The sequence below is a fragment of the Sardina pilchardus genome, chromosome 22 (assembly GCF_963854185.1).
Source record: "Sardina pilchardus chromosome 22, fSarPil1.1, whole genome shotgun sequence".
Taxonomy (NCBI): domain Eukaryota; kingdom Metazoa; phylum Chordata; class Actinopteri; order Clupeiformes; family Clupeidae; genus Sardina; species Sardina pilchardus.
The window spans coordinates 17,339,648-17,358,743 of record NC_085015.1 but is presented as its reverse complement, the minus strand read 5'-3'; the positions used below and the strand labels follow the sequence as shown (position 1 = coordinate 17,358,743).

Below are 19,096 nucleotides of genomic sequence, written 5' to 3'. Positions count from 1 at the left end.
AGGAAATTATCATCTTGTTTATGTTTATGCATTTAGCGGACGCCTTTATCCAAAGTGATTTACAGATACCAATCCCTGCATGGAGCAACTCAGGGTTAAGTTAAGTGCCTTGCTCAAGAGTACAATGGTGGCAGTTGGGAATGGAACCTTTTGTGGCTGCTGCATGCTAGCCAAGCTCCACCACCACTACACTACCACTGCTTAGGGCCTGTATTCCCTAAGAATCTGAAGTCTAAAAGTGAGAGTGTTAGTCACAAGTTGAGGACTCCTTATTTTTGTTGACGTGCACGTTGACGTGTCTTCCTCATCAGATATCTCACAAGAAGAGCGGAGGAACTTTTGCTTTGTCAGCAATGGCCATCCACCCCTACCGTACTGTACCTGCAGTCTCCTGTCGGTCACGTCTTCTGTGCTGACGGACTTCTCTCTGTTTTCCAGGCTCTGGAGTCCAAGCTCGCCGCTTGTCGGAATTTTGCCAAAGACCAGGCGGCCAGGAAGAACTACGCCACCAACAGCAACGGGAACCTGGTCAACGGTGACCTCACAAAGTTCTCGCACGCGCTCCACACGTCGTACTTCGACAAAGCGTGAGTCTCCATCCTTCACACACACACACACACACACACACACAGATTTATACACACTTATGCATTTAGCACACTCTTTTATCCAAAGTGACTTACTGAATGAAGAATAACATTCAGGCTACAGTGCAGAGGAGACCATAGCTAGGAATTACTACTGCATCGGCCAGTACTGTTACTAGAGGATGAGAGTGGAGCCACTATAAGCACTAGTCTATGGGCGGCTCTCAAACTCTCTCCTCGGTCCTCCAGGCTCGTTCCCACTGATCTATAACTAACACTGGATAGGCTATCCCATTGTTGCCGCCCCATCAGTCTTTATCTAGACCAGTGAGGACGATGATCGAGGAAGGAAGGGAGGATGTATAAAAGACTAAATGAGAGGCACCCTATGTGCGGTAGGAGGAGAAGTGGCGGAGGAAGCACCTATCGCACCACCACCTCCACCTCCACCATCACCACCACCATTCCTAGACATAGGAGCTAACAAAGTTAGAAACTTAGTTGGTTGGCTATGGGATATTGCATTGCAACCAACAAAGTTGCTAACAGGTTAGCAACTATGGTTTTGGGAAATGCACCCTAGAGGAGTCAAACTGCACCTCCCTAAGCTGCACCTCCCTAAGCTACACCTCCCCTCTAGTCAGGTGCAGAGGCAGAGACAGCTGCAGGCCTCCAGCACAAGCACATGGTGAATGTGCATCATCCATCTTCTAAACCATACACAATGCCACCTTAGACAGACAGATTTCAGATTTCAGTGTCGCACTAGTTTGTAGAACAGATTTAGAAAAACAAACAAACAAACAAACAAAATGTGTTGTTGAAAGAAGACCTAACCAGCAGGACTGATGTGTCGAATACCATTGAGGGGATGATTTTGAAAGGGGACCCTCTGAGACCCTATGTGTGTGTGTGTTTTCTCCCCAACAGAAGAGAGAAGGGTCATTTTCCCTGCGTTGGTCCTGGGTAATGACCGCCCCTCGGGGCACATGCATGTGGTTGTTTTTTTGAGCTAACTGCGCTGCATAGACGATGGGTTGAACCCAGCAGGGGTTACCGTGCAGTAGGTAGCGGTAGCGGCCTCCCAACTAACATCACCGCGCTTTGGTGGCACACCTGCTGGCCGCGTGACTCTGCTGTGCTGTGGAACCTGGGATTTTTCCTCTTGCTCTCTAATTCTCATTAACCTCTTATTAATAGTATATGATAATAGTAATAATATACTGTAGTGATTTGATCACAGGACCTTACATTCTTATTTAATCTCTCTCTCTCTCACTCTCTCACTCTATGTCTACTGTAGATGTTAGGTTGCTGTAGAGATAGCATATGGCCTATTAGTTATAGCATATTCTGGAAAATGAAGAGTGATTATCTGTGGACCACCATGTTTGGATAACAGTGTTGTTCCCAGATGTTTGATGGGGTTGGGATTCTCTACAGTGTCCCTGAAACTACAGCTATAACGTCAGGAGGGAACCAGCCCTCAGAAGGCTTGGAGAATAGACCTCTGATGTTCGCCTACTAAAAGGACCCAAAGCTGCCATTTTTACCCATCTAAGGAGATCTGGGGAGATCCGGGTACAGTCTTTGCCCATATAAGGAAATCATGATCTCCTTATGATCTCCTTATATGAGCAAAGATGGCAGCTTTGGGGTCCTTTTAGTAGGTGAACGTCAGAGGTCTATAGGCTTCTGTACCTCCCAGTGGCAGGATGCACTGGACGTGGACCTGGGCAGATACTGCATCATTTTAATACCCGGATCTAGCCCAGTTTCACTCGCTCCACAGTCTGACAGATTTTAATCGGGCCGAATTCCTGTCCGATCTGTCGTCATTTGTCATTGCGATTTGAGCAGCGTCACGACACGTCAGTGATTCTAAAGACCTAACAATCACTGTTCCCGGCGCTCTGGGACGGATCAGGCTGGATTCCTGGTTTGTCTGAAATTTGGTGACCACTTAGTTTTCCAATGTGAGCACAGCACAGCAACGGTGACTGATAACTGAATCGGCACTGAAGTAGCGTAGTGCGACTTACCATGCCCTCCGCCAGAGAGCGAGATGGAGGGCGAGAGAGGGCGAGAGAGGGCACACCGTGTGTGTGTCTGCCAGGCGGGCACAGTGGCAGAGGGCGCTGGTTTTGGACCTGGCGCAGTGCTGCTGGAAGTGGAGCTCCTAACCTCCAGGGAGGAGCAGGACTGCTGGGTCCAGGCCACACTGGTGCCAGAGGACAGGACACACTAATCTGCTAATTCAACTGCTGTGTCACACCGATTGAACCCTCTAAACCTCTGCCCTCAAAACCCACACACACACACACACTCACACACACTCACACACGGATTACAGAGAACTGGGACAACTGGTAGCACATACAGTAATAGGAGTTAGACATTCTGACACATGACTGAATGAGGAGGATCAGTGTCCATCCCTCGCTGGTGGCGCTGGTGCATGGCTGACCTGTGGTGGAGTCGAGTCATTGATCAGCGGAGATCACCGATGCTGTGTTTTGTTGTTTGTTAATGACAATGCTGGACGTCACTGAAGTGAAGTGAAATGTATTGATTCGTGATCCATTTAAAATCTCCCCAGAAATCTTTGTGTGTGTGTGTGTGTGTGTGTGTGTGTGTGCGCACATGTACAGCATCAATGACAGCTGGTTGCATGGGTTGGTCTCACAGCTATTGACCAATGGAATGTGTGTGTGTGTGTGTGTGTGCACTCACAAAGCGTCTGTCTGTCTGTCTGTTTGTCCCACATGCTTGAGATGATTTAGGCACCCCCCCCCACCCCCCCACGCCCTAGTTTTTCCACTTCCGCACATAAACACCCCAGCTGGCACTGATGGGTATAGGTTTTGGGTTTTGGGTTTATTCAGCTACAGGGCATAGCTGGTCTGATTCTCTTCTCTTAATTACCTCTTTTTAATTATGAGGGCAAACATGACACACACACACACACACACACACACCACATCTTTCAGCTGCTGGTTTTAAACCATAGAGACGGTGTGGGTGTGGTGTGCACTACTAATGAAACATGACCCGCAGCACAAGCTGTGCCACTCTCATCTGTGTCAGGAATACTGAGGGCTTCATGATGGGCTTACTGAGGTCACGGGGCTGCTGTTGATGTTGATGTTGCCTTTTTGTATTCACTGCTCTCTGACGATGCTAATGTCAAATTGTGTGTGTGTGTTTGTGTGTGTAGCAGGACTGTAAATGGACTGGATCCTGGTGCCCTGACTGTTCTCTCCGCCCCGAATGCTTCATCGCCGGCTGCCCTAGTACCCCTCAGTGTGTGACACACACACACACACACACACACACACTCTCTTATCCACTAAAAGCCCATGTGTACAGGCAAATCACATATGCTGTAGCTAACGATAACACACGACACATCCCTCTGCTGGCAAATGCCAATCCACATGCACTTAGTAGTACAGTATCTCCCTTCCCCTCTGGCAGACCACACACACACACACACACACACACACACACACACACACACACACACACACACACACACACACACACACACACACACATACACACACGCACTCTATCTCTTCCCTGGGTCAAAAATGGGCTAGTGTGAGTTCATGCACATGGTCATTCGTACGTACTGTATGTGTACCTCTGTACGTATTGCTCTTAGCAGTTTTCTATGTTATGTTTCAAAGTCATCTAAAGATGTAAATGTACTCGTATAAAACTCTCCACATCATTAATACGGGAGAGGGCGGGGGGCGGAGGAGTGGGGGGGAAACAGAATGGAGGCTCCTTTTAGTTCTTACGTTTTAAAATGACACACACAGCTTCCCACCGCCGAGGAGCGGTCAGCGAAGAGATGCGGAATAAAGACGAGAGTAGTGGCTATGCGGAAGTGAGGGTGGAGGTTTTATGAAGGACGAAGCTGCTGAGGGTTGGCCAGTAAGACACGCCTAAGAGAATGATGCACTCTGGGTTCTAAGGTCTACCGAGGCCCCGGAGGGACAAACCGCACCAGTCACCGCTTGATTATGTATGGAGGATGGAGGAATTTGGAATCTGTCTGTGACATACATAGACCTTACTGATGAGAATGTAGCACACTTCTGGTCTATGCACTATGGTCAAGCAACTCTGTGAACAGCAATCTGCGTTATGCTCTCGTCGCAGTCGTCCATTTTAAATCTGCAGTGGTGGCTGGGCTCTTCCGGCTTCTTACTTCACTCCCTCGGAGAATCAAACCTGTGTTTTTTAAATCTTGTTTCTTTGTTTATGTTGTTTTCTTTGTTTGTTTGTTTTTGTCCACTTGAAAAAGGAAAATAAAAACTGGCAGTGTTTTTTTTTTTTTATTATTATTATTATCTTTTCGCTGCCACCCTTTTTAAAGCATAGCAGGGATGAGAAATTTTAAGAGATTACAGAATAAGGGTTTGGCATCTGTTCCAGACATTTCTACCAATAGAAAGCACAGCTTGATCTGTGGCCAGTACTCCCTGCTGCTCCAATAGCTCTGTGATACTTATAGGGCTTTGATATGACTCTTATACTCCGTTATATCTCTCTCTTCCAGGGGTGCGTTTCCCAAAACCATATTGGCTGACCTGTTAGCAACTCGGTTGGTTGTGCAATGGGTAATTGCATCGCAAGTAACAAAGTTGCTAATTTATTTAGCAACTATGGTTTTGGGAAACGCGCTCCCGGTCAGCTTTTCTCATATGCATATATGCCAGATTTCTTGGTCCTTCAGTCGGGTGAATTTCTAAGCACTTCAGAGTGTGTTGCACACTGCACACATGCAAACACACCAACTGGTCAAGCTATAGTTTCGCCATCACCCCGTTACACATTACATTTTTAATTGTTTTAAAAATCAGATTATTTTGTTGCAACTAGTTTGTTTACATTTTATTGACGACCCATATAAATTGTTTTCCAGCACTTAAAATATACTTTTAAAATGACTTTTACTATTGTCTGACTGTTTTAGCCGACCGCTGATATCAGCGGGGTTTTTTTGTTTTTGTTTTGTCATTTGTCATTGTATATATGTTTTTGTATTTGTAATTTATTTCTGTTTTATTTAAGCATGTGTACAGTTACCCCTTTATGAAGTGTTCTGAGATAATAAAGCTATTTTGACCATTGTTTCCCGACGTTCCTCTCTGTGTTGTGTGTTGCAAGCTGTGTTTGAGTAAATCAGGATGTCAAGCATTTCTCAGCATCTTTTACTTCAGGAACTTGCACAGATACAGATACATGCACAACACGTGTAACTTGCACTCTTACAGGTGTAACTAGCATGACAGTGTAACATGAGGTGCTCGGTATGCTGCTGCTGCACCCCACTTGTGTAACAGTGCCCCCTGGTGGGCAATCACACTGACAGCCGGTGTGTACGTGCAAACAGATACTGTAAGGCAGTGGGGCCTCAGATGTTGGGCAAAATCACTACTTAAGCTGATAGGAGTTTGTAAGAGCGGTTTTCCTCTCTGCAAATGTCATCTTTATAAAAAAAAAAAAAAACTTTCACCCTTGCATTTCAAGAAAAGTAAATATATGATCTTGCCTATTCAATGAACCCTCATCATACGTAAATGCATAAGAGATATCCTGTTTTGTTATTAAGTATACATACACTTACAGTATGAAATGGGACCTAGTGAACAGAACTTAACACAACTGATGAATGAACTATTAATTGAATATATTTGACAAGAGTTGAAGTGGTTTGTTTAGGTCAAAACTTTTATTTCTTACAATTATATTAAACAATTATATAATTGAACCCTGTGAGCTTTTTGGCTGCACATTTGTCATCTAGTGATCGTCTTACATTCATTCATCATATTTCACAAAGGCGATTTCCATGTCCCTTTCTCACCCATGTCATAAGGCCGGACAAACAAACAAACAAACAAACGTACAAACAACAACAACAAAAACAAATGTGATACTTCATCTACTTAGAATCACAAAGCACTGCAGCTGGGACATTGTTATCAGAACCTGTTAAAGATAGAAAAGTAGGCTTATTATGATATACTCTGGCATGTCTGCACCTGAGGGCCCTGATCCACCTTGACAGCAGCGGTGTCGATGTATGGGTCCTGGATGATAAAGAATAACTCTCATCAGTGTGTAAGGTCACAAACATCTCTTCTTTTTCATGGAAATAAACTTGGCTTTTGCCCACACAATGCTTGGCTTCTGCCCACACAAATCACCTCACCATGTATTATTATTAACCTCCTGATAGTTGGCAGACTGGCAGTGCAGTCTTTCGGGAGTTGAGTCAAACCTCAACGACCTTTGTACACTTGTCTCTTGTTTGTCCTTTGACAGGCCACACACTCTACTAACAGTGTCCAGGCCAGTCCTGTGGCCATGTTGTACTACAATATATTATGTGGTGTTTCAGTGTTCCTTTAATCCTTTCCTCCTGGGGGCTTCTTCTCGGCCAACTCCTCCATCTGCCGGTAGCGTCTCTCCAGCACCTCTTGCAGTTTGGCGTTGTTGCGAGCCCTCTCTTCAGCTCGGATGTTGCCCAGGTCTTCCAAGAAATAATGTCTGTATGGAGAGAGAGAGAGAGTAGTCCAGGGGAATTTCATAATCATCATCTTACATCATTTGTCCACCTGTCATAACATAACCTTTAACAACTCCCTGAAAATATACAGGAACAACTGTGGCCTTCACTGAACATTTCACACATTCCAACCATAAAATTAATTTATTTACAGTCATTGAAACGGTACCTGTCACTAAACATTTCTCACATTCAAACCATAGTGTTCTGTTCTACAGTTTACAGTCATTGACAGTTGGCAATTTAAAGGTACGATTGTAAGATTGTAGGCACACCGTGCACCAGTCACAGTCTACCCCATTAAGAACCAACAACACAGAAAAGAAGAAGAAAGCCTCCACACCAAATGCTAAACAGTTCCAATTCATCTGAGGGAATTTAGCTAAGGGGTCGCAAGCATGCTTACCTATTGAAGAATGCGGTGGCTAGTCCTACAATTAGAGTTCCAAACAAAAGCGGTTTGGTGAGACGTTTTCCCCTTGATAACTGGTGCTCCTTCATGTTATCAGTTGACGTGCAAAGTGTGGACACTGGACAACACTTGAAATTGTCTAGTTATGCTGAAATTCGCACCAGAAGAGTGGCCCTGACCTCCAGTTTAGACATGAAGTAGAAACTGTACAACACGTACGCAACACTTCCGGCACCCGACGTTACGAAACAAAGTACTTTCGCATTATTATATCATGTCGTTAAAATGTATGCATTACAACAAATATATCATTGCAAATAAATATGATATAATATTAATAATTTGAACTATGGAACACTTGCATAACTAACAACGTATAATCCGGAACTAATATCATTTCTTATTGAGGACTACATTTCTAGATGGACCGGATGTTTTGAATGACGTCAAAGGATTTTGACTTTTTGCACGAACTGAGCATGTTTCGTCAAATCTCATTACTGTTCGGAAGTTTTAGTGTTGCTAAATGTCGCGACCTGAATAGAAAATAATGGCGTCCAAAGATAGTGGGTCGGACCGATTTGAGTATTTGCAGAACCTTGTGACAGAATTTCAGGACACCGACTGTGAAGGTAGAGTCGTTTGTATGACCATGATGATAATGATGATGCACATAATAATAGTGTTCTTGAACTTCGTATAATTCTAAACTCCCCGTATTTGTTTTATTGACAGAGTCAAAGGAGCAAGTTTTAGCCAACCTGGCTAACTTTGCCTATGACCCACGAAACATGGAAGATCTGAGGAGGCTGCAAGTGACAGAACTGTTTCTTGACATGCTGACAGAGGAAAACGATAATTTCGTGGAGTTTGGAATCGGTGGGTATCAACAGAGAGTTGAAAGTTATTCCCATGCTGATGTTAGGCCTATTCAAGTAAATGTGCTGTTGACTATAGCAAAACCCGTGAGTGATGTGCTAAGACCAGTAACGTCGTGGAATGAGATGTCATGGCATGCCCTAAACCGTACGTCGTTTATTTGATGCTCACTTCATCGGCATGCTCCCTAGTGACCATCACCTTGTCTCTCCCCTTGCAGGAGGTTTGTGCAATATGAGCATGGACCGCGAGTCCCGCGATGAGATCCTGCACAGCGATGGCATTGATTTAGTGAAGAACTGTCTCTCCAGTCGACGAGACGAGACCGTACTCTCCGCCATCACCACCCTCATGAACCTTACAACGGCTAGCTCGCGCAGCCACACCGCCGACGAGGCGGTGGTGCAGTGTATGGTGCGTCTCTCGCTCTCGGAGAACCCTCGCATGCGCAATCTGGCGACGGTGTACCTGGAGGACTACTGCCCGGTGGAGCAGGTGCGGAGGGTCAGAGAGGAAGAGAACCGAGGACAATGCCAAACCGCGCTTGGGATCCCCCTTCCGAAGAACTAGAACTTACTGTATGTGGTTACATTGCCATTGGCACTGCATGTATCCTGAATACCACTCTCTAGGACGGAGAACGTCGACATCTTGGACCAGGACAAAACACATTCAAATTCAACTGTTTATATCTGCACCACCCCATATTTGTTGTTTTTTTTGTTTTGTTAATTTGGCTAGTTGTCTAAATGCTAAATATTTATACTTGTGGATCTGGACCACAATGAGTTGCTATTTCGTAGAAAGGAGAAATACCCTAGTAAGTAATTGTGGTTAAAGGTCTGTAATACCCAACAAGAACACTTGGGGGAGACTGCATCTTTGATTTAGATTGGATTTGGTATTCCATAAGCTATCACGTCTTAAAGGCTTTCTTCAGTTAGCCACTGAACAACTATAGAGGAAGAAATACAGAATAGTCTGTCCACTTGGTTTAAACATTGTTTTAAATGTTTAAATAAATTACATTTTGATTACTCACACTTTCTATGCAAAGTAGGAAATTACTTTATTATGAGAGAAAATATGACACTGCATTACAGTAGCAAGCCCCAGGCCCAGAGGAACACCATTGGCCGCGTTTTCCAGATTCGTTAAGAAGCTCTTAGAAGCACTCTAAGAACGCTCATAAGGAGTTCTTAGCACGAATCTGAGAAACGTGGCCATTATCAACGGCAAAATGTACAATCTGCACAGGACAAAAAAAAGAAAACAGAGTTGTGTGGACAAAACAGTATGCTCCTGGGACATAACATCCAGTTCCCTTGTCATCTGCTCCTTCTTACATGGTTATTATAGAGAGACCAAAAAAAACAGGGCAGAAGCTCTAGACGTGTGGCTTCAATATGCACATTGAACATTCCTCAAAGAAAATGTCCCAATAAGACATCTCATCATTATATAAAAACCTGGCTGTGCCGTATGTCCGGCATACATAACACACTCCAGAAAAATGTCCGCCATAAGACATCTCATCATTATATAAAACATGTGCTGTATGTCCAGCATACATAACACACTCCAGCCACGCAAGACATGTGGAGGAGCCCTCGGGGGTCTATGGTCTGCGCTGGAGCAGCAGATGGACGTCCAGAGGAAGGATTCCTGGAGCAGGTGGCCCTGTCTGGACAATCCAGTACAGACCTGGAACTGCAGAGGAGTTAAGTACGGAACAGATGTTGCTGTGATATAAATCACGTGTACGAATCTCTCTCTCTCTCTCTCTCTCTCTCTGTGTGTGTGTGTGTGTGTGTGTGTGTAGGGAGAGAGAGGGAGAGAAAGAGAGAGAAGCCAGTTGGAAAGATCAACAGATCTATGTCTCTTAGCAAGAAAGAAGAGGAGGAACTGGAAGTCTTAAATCCCGGCGCGCTACCAGGGAGTAGCAGATAAGTCCATCAGTCAAAAGAATTCAGACAAGAGCCCGATGAGGAGCGTTCCATTAAAAACAGACGCTGGTGTGAGTTTACGAGGTACAATTCATGTTTAATGACATCTGAAAAAAGAGTAAAATAAAAACACAGACTGAAAATAGTTAAGCATTATCTTCTGTATGGAAAACACAGAAGACGGTTTACAGGTTCAGATTTGGCATTATGTTGTATTGAGAGGTAAGAAACTTTGGCAGGAATTTAAAATCATTAAGGCACAATGGTGTCGATTTACACTTCACATCCAAGTCCAATGGAATACAACACATTTTAAGGAGTGCAAATACCTGAGGGTTGACCGCTAAAAAAAGCCTATAGCACATCAGAAACTAAATGCAGTCCAATGTAATCTGTGAATATACTGTAGAAAAGTACTGCTGTCCATGAGAAATGACACACATTTTCAAATCGGTAATACCTTTCTTCCTCAATAAAATTACTCTAAAAAAAACATTCCCAAAATTCTCTCGGCCTTAGAAACAACTGCAGTGTTGTGCCCTCTTCACAGATTCATGCTCCAACCATTCACCATGAAATGTTATCACCTCTACAGGACTCACTGAGGGTACTGTATGTCTATGTTGTCTGTCTAGTGAGAGTTTAGTGTTTGTTCTTGCTTGGTCAGCACCAGCATATTCAGTATGGTGTAGATCGCAATGCCCAGTACAGTATGAAGACACAAGTGTCTGCTGTTTTGGCCCCCGTGTTGTGTCCCATGATGCATTTTCCTCTCCAACACTAAAGCCCGAGTTGTTTCTCTGTCAGCTCTCGCAGTTTGTGCTTCTGAATCTGACAGTGGGGGGGGGGGGGGGGGAAGTAAGAAACACACAAAAATGAAGAACTTTAGTTTGAAAACATCAATAAATAACCTTTAAAAAAAACTCCACGGCTGACGTTCCCGAACGCACCCCGTGGCCTTCCGTAGACTCCTGTAAGCCACAGGCGGTTTATGCAACGGCATTGTTATTGGTTTTGGAAACCGCTCGCGTTGGCATTGCGTGCCGAACTAGCCAAGTTGTTTACCAGTCTGCTGTCTCAGGCTATTTAAGATTTGAGTCGTGAGTAAACAGCTGGTTCTCATTATCCCCCCCAAGCACACAGGTCCTGAGAAGCTGTGTCCGTTTAGAGATGATTAGAAGGGGTGGGGCACCACAAATCGTACCGCTATTATTTGCTTGATTTCACATCATTTAAGATGATATCTCAGATGAACATCTTAAGATGTCTCATTTTGATATGGCCTTTCTACAAATGAAACTAATGATCCTTTGATTTGTTTAGAATTTCGGTTCAATAAGATGGCCATTCAAGGTCTTGTTCTTTGCACTATACCTTGTGTGAATAGACACAATTAAAGTTTCTTTACTTTTAACATGTGTAGTTTAGATTGACCATAAGGGCCAAAGGCGTGGAAGATTTTGGAGATATGGATGTTTCACACGATACACACAACAGTTGAGTGAGTTGTTCTCACCAGAGAGCTCAAGTCTATTTCCGAATGACTTACCTTTCCTGTTACTGTGAGGGGGTAGCTCTCGACGAAAAGCACATAGCGTGGGATCTTGAAATGGGAAATCTGAAAGAGGAGAGCAGTCAATATGCACAGAGTGCAAAATGCAATATAGCAAAATAGTTCCTGTAACATCATGACATTCAGTCTCTTCATCTGGTTCCCCTTTACCAGATATTAAAAGGGAACCAAAACAGAACAAACAGCTGACATGTGGCTTCAATGTATCATTATTTGAATATAAAAATGTACTGCCGAACAGTAGTTCTACACATTATGCTCTAGTTCAGTACTCCAGTAGTTCATCTGTATTTGCATGACTTGTCAGTGTGTCTATAGATCAAGCATATAAATATTCAAAGTATGTCATTTATAATGGAAACGGATACAATTATGGGACATTTTTATGGTGATTTATAACGATAGAATGACATTTTCCTTACAGCAGATTCCAAAGGTGTGTGTATGTGTGTGTGTGTGTGTGTGTGTGTGTGTGTGTGTGTGTGTGTGTGTGTGTGTGTGTGTGTGTGTGTGTGCACACGCGTGTGTGCGTGTGTGTGTGTGGTCTATTTTTCCAGACATTGGCACTGTACTCTCACCTTTCCCTTGCAGTAGGCTTCGATTTCCTCTGCGGTGCATTCCTGGCCCGCCTTCAGTCTGATGCAGGCACACACCTCCTCTCCCATTCGCTTATCTGTCACGCCAATCACCTGCAAATGCACACCCATTGGACGCTGCTGAGGAGGCCGCGTAGACTCAACATTGCCAGTGTTATTGCTTTCGTCTACTTCTACTAAGCACTTTTAAAACCGCCATCTCTGTAACTACACTCCTTAAGATTTGAGAACAGCTGGTTTTACATTCTTTGTTAAACTAAAATTGCGACACCTAAAATGCCTGCTTTAAACAATCAGGAAACGTCTGATGAGAGACGGACATATCTCTTAAATGACACAAAGTAAATTGAAGAGAGATGATGGCTATGTCTATGTCTAGTAGAAAGAAAATAACAACACAAACAGCACAGCAGCAACTTCACTATGGGTGTGTCCAAATAGGCTACTTTAAAGTTGATGCCTTAAACTTTGCGTACCATGCGTACTACAAATCAGTATACAGTAATGTCTTAGCTGCATTGTGTGTAAGCCGCAGGACAGTGTTTTATGCAAGTTGAAGAAACAAAACCATATTAATACCATATCAACTGCCCCCGTGTATTAGCCTCATAGGTGATGAAATTTTGTAAAATCAATGTATCAGCCGCGGCTAATAGTTGGGAAATTACGGTAGTGATACATTTAGTTGTTTAAATATCTTTTCTGTATCCCACATGATCTCACCTGGGCCTCCTGCACTTTGGGATGAGTGTGCAGAAACTGCTCGATCTCGGCAGGGTAGATGTTCTCTCCTCCGCGAATGATCATGTCCTTGATGCGCCCTTCGATTTTGCAGTAGCCATACGCATCCAGAGAGGCAATGTCACTGAACAGAAGACAGCATGCAGGGTCAGTGTGTGCGTTATGGTTATGGTTATGGGATTTGGCAGATATACAAATAACAATAATACAATAATCAATGTAACAGTGAAAAAATGTCAAAAAGTTGGTCTGACTACATTTGGGAGAATAGCAATAATAAACAATATAAATTCAAGCAATAACCTAATGAAAATACACAATTTATGTCAAGTCATTTTAGGTTTACTTACTAAACACAAAGCGCTATCCAATCAAAAGGTCAGAATGTGCACGAGAAGCATTTCTTTGTCTTCCAAAGTATCAAATAAAGTCTAGCCGTTTACTGACTGCACAGCTAGCCGGCGATGCACGGGCTTTTAGGCGGCTAGTCCCGACTGTACTCACTGATAGCCGGCTAATCGCCGAGGTGATTTACGCTGCCAATTGTCCTCCCCTGAGGGTACACATATCGCCGGGGCGACTGCAGTGAGCACGCGAGCCGGCTATGCGGCGGCTAGCTGAGACATGGGCGGAGCTGTCAACAACGAGAGTTGTGCACACACTGCTGAAAGACATACCCTGCGATCCATTTGTATCGTAAGTCACCCGCCCGAGTTGTAAAGTGTAAATTACCCAGCTTTCTTGCGGCATTTTACGGAGGAACGCCCCCTTTACCTCGGAGTACTTGCGAGTACCCCGAGTTGGGCTTACGACCTGTAAACAAACATGGCTGCGCCCATAGTCGAGATGAGATGACATGTGTTTTCTTTGTTTTTGTACCGTGTTGGTCGTTTTAATGACAATGGAATGCTTTAACACACTAGATTGCATTGCTGCTTCAATCCGGTCACCAATTCATACATTTAACGGTCTTGCTGTGCTTGCAATACAATGTAATGATTTGTTTTCCAGCTGGTTTGCTAAAGAGGCTAGCACACAACAATAACAATGACTAGCTAGCCTGCTAATGCCCATCTAGCTCATTAGAAATGCGACAGCACTTGTTGAAATTGCCCAAAAATGTTTTTATTATTCATTCCCATTGACCATACCCAAAAAGGGAGAATGAGGGACATCTGCTTGTGTTCTAGACAAATGTCCAGCACTAAGAGGCAGTTGCTGCCCTGGTGGCATCCATGTTCTTTCCCAAAAGACTACAAACTCCAGCGTTCACGCTAGCCACGAATTCTCACATGTCGGGCGGGTAAACGTACGAGACTACCAACCCTGCCAACACTAAATGGAATGCACCATTAAAATCAGCAAACAGCTGACTGACTGTATGCTGAGCACAGCTGTCAGATCATCATCATACTGTTCACATATTAACACTGGTCCTTGTGGTTCATCTAGCACACTGTTCTTTCAAATTCTTTCAATTAAATCGCCAAACATCTCAGCATTTATTTATTAATTGCTAACATATTGGGAAAACATAGCCTATCCTGCTTTATCTACAGCCAGGATAAATTAGCTAGACCTTGGCTAGCTTGCTCAAATAACCATTGACAACGTATTTCGTTAAAGCATGTAGGCTAGGCCTATATCATACCCACCCTAAGGTTTAAGAAACATAACAACGTTGTCTAATTTTAGTTTAATGCATTTTTCTGAATTGGAGAGGTCTCCTTATGAGGGTAGGCTCTGCATTTTAAATGGCTAATCGCTAGTCGCGATTAGCATCGTTGGTTTAAACTTTGCAGAGCTGTTTTGTTGTTATCACAAAAATACTGATTGTAACTGTTAGGAAGACAGTTTGGAACCTGGCAGACGTGAGGCAGTGAAATGTATAATGCATAGTCCAAGCGGAATGAGTGGAGAGTTGATATTGTGACGAGGCAAGAATTACTCTGTTAGGAAATGTTTATTACCAGATGAATATGAGGAATGACATTACATGGAAGTGGCCTGTTTAAGATCCCCGTGGCTATATCCCACAACATGGGTGGCATCCCGTAACATAAACCCCTTATCCCACAACACATCAGCTAACTAGTCTAGTACACCTATATAATGCGTAACCGTCAACTATCTTATGACAACAGGCTGCTTAACCATCTTAGCCGTAGGCTACATTTCCCCCTTGCATGAACGTAACACAAGCATATCCGAGCCGCGCTACAATATTGTGTCACATCGAGCTAGCAAGTCTAGCTAGCCACAAACAACAGTGCATACCAGACTGTATAGAACAGGTGCATACTGCATAGGCTACTAATGACACTTTTTTACGGTCAGTGAATAGCACCGAGTGAAAATCAATGTTTGCTTTATATCTAGTGACAGTGGTGATGTCGTCAGTTTGGATAAGTAGAGTAAACTTAGTCAGAAGATCTAGAAATATCAAACGGATGAGCAGAGAACTTGACAGAGAGCTGCACCGCTGTTTTGAGAATGACAGTAGGCTAGTGTCACGAGACTTCGACGCCTATGTTGTTGTACGTCACTGTTCAACTTCACACCCAGTTCTTACATGTTTACGCCTACACAGAGGCGGCTTTGGAATATCTCGCCTCTTGTCCTCACTGACCTAGCCGGGGAATGGCCGGTTAAACCTAGCCGCGGATGGGGCGGCGTTCAGTCAGTTAACGGCTTCTGTCTGTCTGTCTGTCTCTCTCTCTCTTTCAATCTCTCTCTCTCTCTCTCCATACTTACCCTGTCTTGTACCAGCGGTCTTTGGAGATGCATTCGTCGGTCTTGTCCGGATCGGCCCAGTACTCCAGCATGACGCAGTAGCCCCGGATCAACAGCTCTCCCTGGGCTCCCAGCGGCACCACTTTCCCCGTGCTCGGGTCCACCACCTTGGCCTGGTCAGGAAGAAGCATCACATCACTTTCAGCCTTCATATTTTTTTTTTTTACCTTTATTTGGTATTTCATAACATTGACTGTAATTTCGCAACTATTAGCATGACTAATTGATTGATTTTGCAAACTTTCTTCAGCTATGAGGTTAATACGTGGGGGCAGTTAATATGGTATGGTATTAAAACATAGGAAATTAGAGTTAATCCACAGTGAATTATGGACTGATGGAAAGATTAAAGAGACAATACACAATGTGACTTGTGATTGGTTAGAGTGGTGGGATGGTCATCAGGGTTGCCATTTACATTCACACTTGTATGCAAAGTAACTGACTTGTGATGAACACTTGAAAACAAGGTGGTTCATCGTACTAATACTAATTACTAATCAAATTAGAAAAGCCCTCAGAGAGCGCAGGCCTCCGCCTGTATTGTTCTTCCTAGGTTGTCATACATTTGAACCAAAACTATTCAGATCGCCACCACATGGCCATACCATGCCATTACACCGCTAACTGAAAAACATAAATGGCTCCGGAATCCCGACGGTGATACGGATCACTCCCAGAATTTAATTGTTTCTTCCTTTAATCGTTTCCTTCCCTGAAAATTTCATCGGAATCCATCCATTACTTTTTGAGTTATCTTGCTAACAAATAGACAGACAAACAGACAGACAAACAAACAAACCCAGATGAAACATAACCTCCTTGGCGGAGGTAATAAGTGCTAAATAGATGAGCACTGTGTGCACTATTGTCCTGCTTCATCACAGTTCACCATTGTGAATTAGCACATTAACTAAATACAGACTCTCAGTACTGAACTGAAGCCTGGTGATTGTTTTCTTTTCCCTTTCCCAAAGGTGGTAGATAGACCTTGAGATTCTTTAAGACGTAAGTTACATTACTTAGTGTGCCACTGCCAACCCATAACTGTTTCATAGTCTCATAAAGACCTATACACTCAGTATATCCGCACAAGGTTTCAATAGGCTTCAAGGTGTGCTCCATTCAGGATAAATGTTTTGACTTTATGCCATGGAAAAAAACACTGATGAAAGTGTAACACCAAAATATGGTTGTATAATTGTACACCCCATCTTTGAAAAACACCACAATCTTGTGTTGGATTTACTGAGTGTGAAGTGAACCTTTTACTGATCTTATTACCTTGGCACTGAATTGACACATAACCCACTCCCAGATTTTATACTATAAAAACCTAGGAGTACAGCCAAGCGGTCATAAATTGTAGCAGAATAAGTCAAGTCCGGCACCGACAAAGTCATCCTAAGGGGCCGCCGTTTGATATACGACCAGGCCTCAAGGCTATAGTCCGAAGACAATCTGTTGGCTGGGAAATAGTCGAGTCATTCTGAAATGTGTCCTTGCGACACTTACCGCTCCTGCTCTGTAGTAAAAGCGCTTGATCAAAATGACTAGGCTAGTCTCTTTGCCAATGCAGGAATGACCGATCAGATCATTACTGATATGGTTGCCTATGGGGATTTAAATGAGACTCAAACACTTGAGCCTGATAGATGGACATTAGACAATTGTTTGCATGAAGACAGGTTAAGACTTGGTTGTAGTCAGTGAGACACAATCTAGCTAACCAACCTGCCTATGTGTATGTCTGAATGAGTAGGCAATATGGAGAGGCTCAGATGAATTATAGCTGACTATACTATACCAACTTGAATTGGGTTTGTTATTTGCAAGCAAAATATAACCTTTCGTGCCTAAAAAACCTGATGAGAATGTTAATAATGTATGTTGAAATAAATATTGTTATACAGATTAATAAATGTCTCTGTTTTATACTTTTAGCAATAGTAGAGAGAGGGAACGAGAGAGAGGCAGACAGAGAGAGAATAGAGGAGAGAGAGAATAGAAAAGAGAGAGAGAGACAGCGAGAGAGAGATACAAGTACCTCAGTGTGGGGGGCAATGCAGCCCACTGTCTCCGTCTTCCTCTCTACGCTGTCCACAGAGAAACCTATAAAGGTCACCGGACTGTTCTCCGTGGTGCCATAGCCGATCTGTCCACACACACACACACACACACACGTACACACAGAGAGAGAGAGAAAGAGAGAGAGAGAGATTAATATTAATTCAATTCAAAGGTAGCTTTATTGGCATGACTCATTAAAGCAGTGTTGCCAAAGCATACAACAATACAAACAGATACAATGTATGTTTGGAAACAATAAGGTCAACACACAAAAGTTAAGAAAGAAAAGAAAAAAGAAAAAGAAACTTACTAAATACTACTATATGGTTTATAATATACTTAATATATAGTATATTAATGTACTTTGATATCATGCTGTGGATTCTAGCACAATGGAGTTACTCACTCTCATGGTGATTGTGTTCCCTATAAGCATCGATCACCAACCATTGTGATAACCATGCCATTCAAATAACTAGGCGTGTTCAAAATAAACAGTGTCTAAAATGTTACATACATTGCAATACATTTGGCTGACACTTTTTAGTGATGGTTAGTGAAACAACGCCTTCAGAAGATGCACTGGGCTTATTCCCTCACTATGGAAGGGCTGGAGTTCATTTTACGGTGAGAAAGCCGAATTTGATCAATGTGCCAAACCTCAGGACTGCTGAAAGATGGATTCTATCACACCCTGGATAAAGCTTTTTGTCTGTGTCCAAAGTTCACATTTGCATACCATTATGTTTCAAAGTCACGGTTAAGAAAACACAGCCCATCCCTGATCTGTTCTAGCAGCTCATTTGCCAGACAGATAAACAACCAGCAAATAACACTTCACAAGAGGGTATGTTTACACAAGCTAAACCCAAAATAAACAACCCCATTCTTTGGATCACACGCTAGTTGTTTC

At 43.3% G+C, this 19,096-nt stretch overlaps 3 protein-coding genes across 4 annotated transcripts in view; 2 read left to right on the top strand and 1 right to left on the bottom strand.

Annotated features, from left to right (window-relative positions):
- The window catches only part of ndel1a (nudE neurodevelopment protein 1-like 1a), a gene marked incomplete in the record, with an annotated part of 20,608 nt that extends 14,874 nt beyond the window's left edge, over positions 1 to 5,734 (top strand). The window contains 1 exon segment of the mRNA XM_062526057.1: positions 3,805 to 5,734. Within this exon segment, the coding sequence (XP_062382041.1) occupies positions 3,805 to 3,898 (94 nt within the window).
- A 2,328-nt stretch (positions 5,735 to 8,062) lies between these two features.
- On the top strand, positions 8,063 to 9,512 carry armc7 (armadillo repeat containing 7). Its single transcript, XM_062525908.1, has 3 exons — positions 8,063 to 8,217; positions 8,321 to 8,464; positions 8,685 to 9,512. The coding sequence occupies exons 1-3, from the start codon at positions 8,136 to 8,138 to the stop codon at positions 9,032 to 9,034; spliced, it is 576 nt and encodes a 191-aa protein (XP_062381892.1). The 5' UTR covers positions 8,063 to 8,135; the 3' UTR covers positions 9,035 to 9,512.
- A 970-nt stretch (positions 9,513 to 10,482) lies between these two features.
- acsf2 (acyl-CoA synthetase family member 2) overlaps positions 10,483 to 19,096 on the bottom strand; it is a 46,725-nt gene continuing 38,111 nt past the window's right edge. For both annotated transcript variants that reach the window (XM_062525902.1, XM_062525903.1), the window contains 6 exons: positions 18,161 to 18,268; positions 16,075 to 16,226; positions 13,303 to 13,444; positions 12,562 to 12,672; positions 11,960 to 12,028; positions 10,483 to 11,241 (listed from right to left, as the gene is read on the bottom strand). In XM_062525902.1, the coding sequence (XP_062381886.1) occupies positions 11,191 to 11,241; positions 11,960 to 12,028; positions 12,562 to 12,672; positions 13,303 to 13,444; positions 16,075 to 16,226; positions 18,161 to 18,268 (633 nt within the window). In that variant the 3' untranslated portion in view covers positions 10,483 to 11,190. The remainder of the gene's footprint in view (positions 11,242 to 11,959; positions 12,029 to 12,561; positions 12,673 to 13,302; positions 13,445 to 16,074; positions 16,227 to 18,160; positions 18,269 to 19,096) is intronic.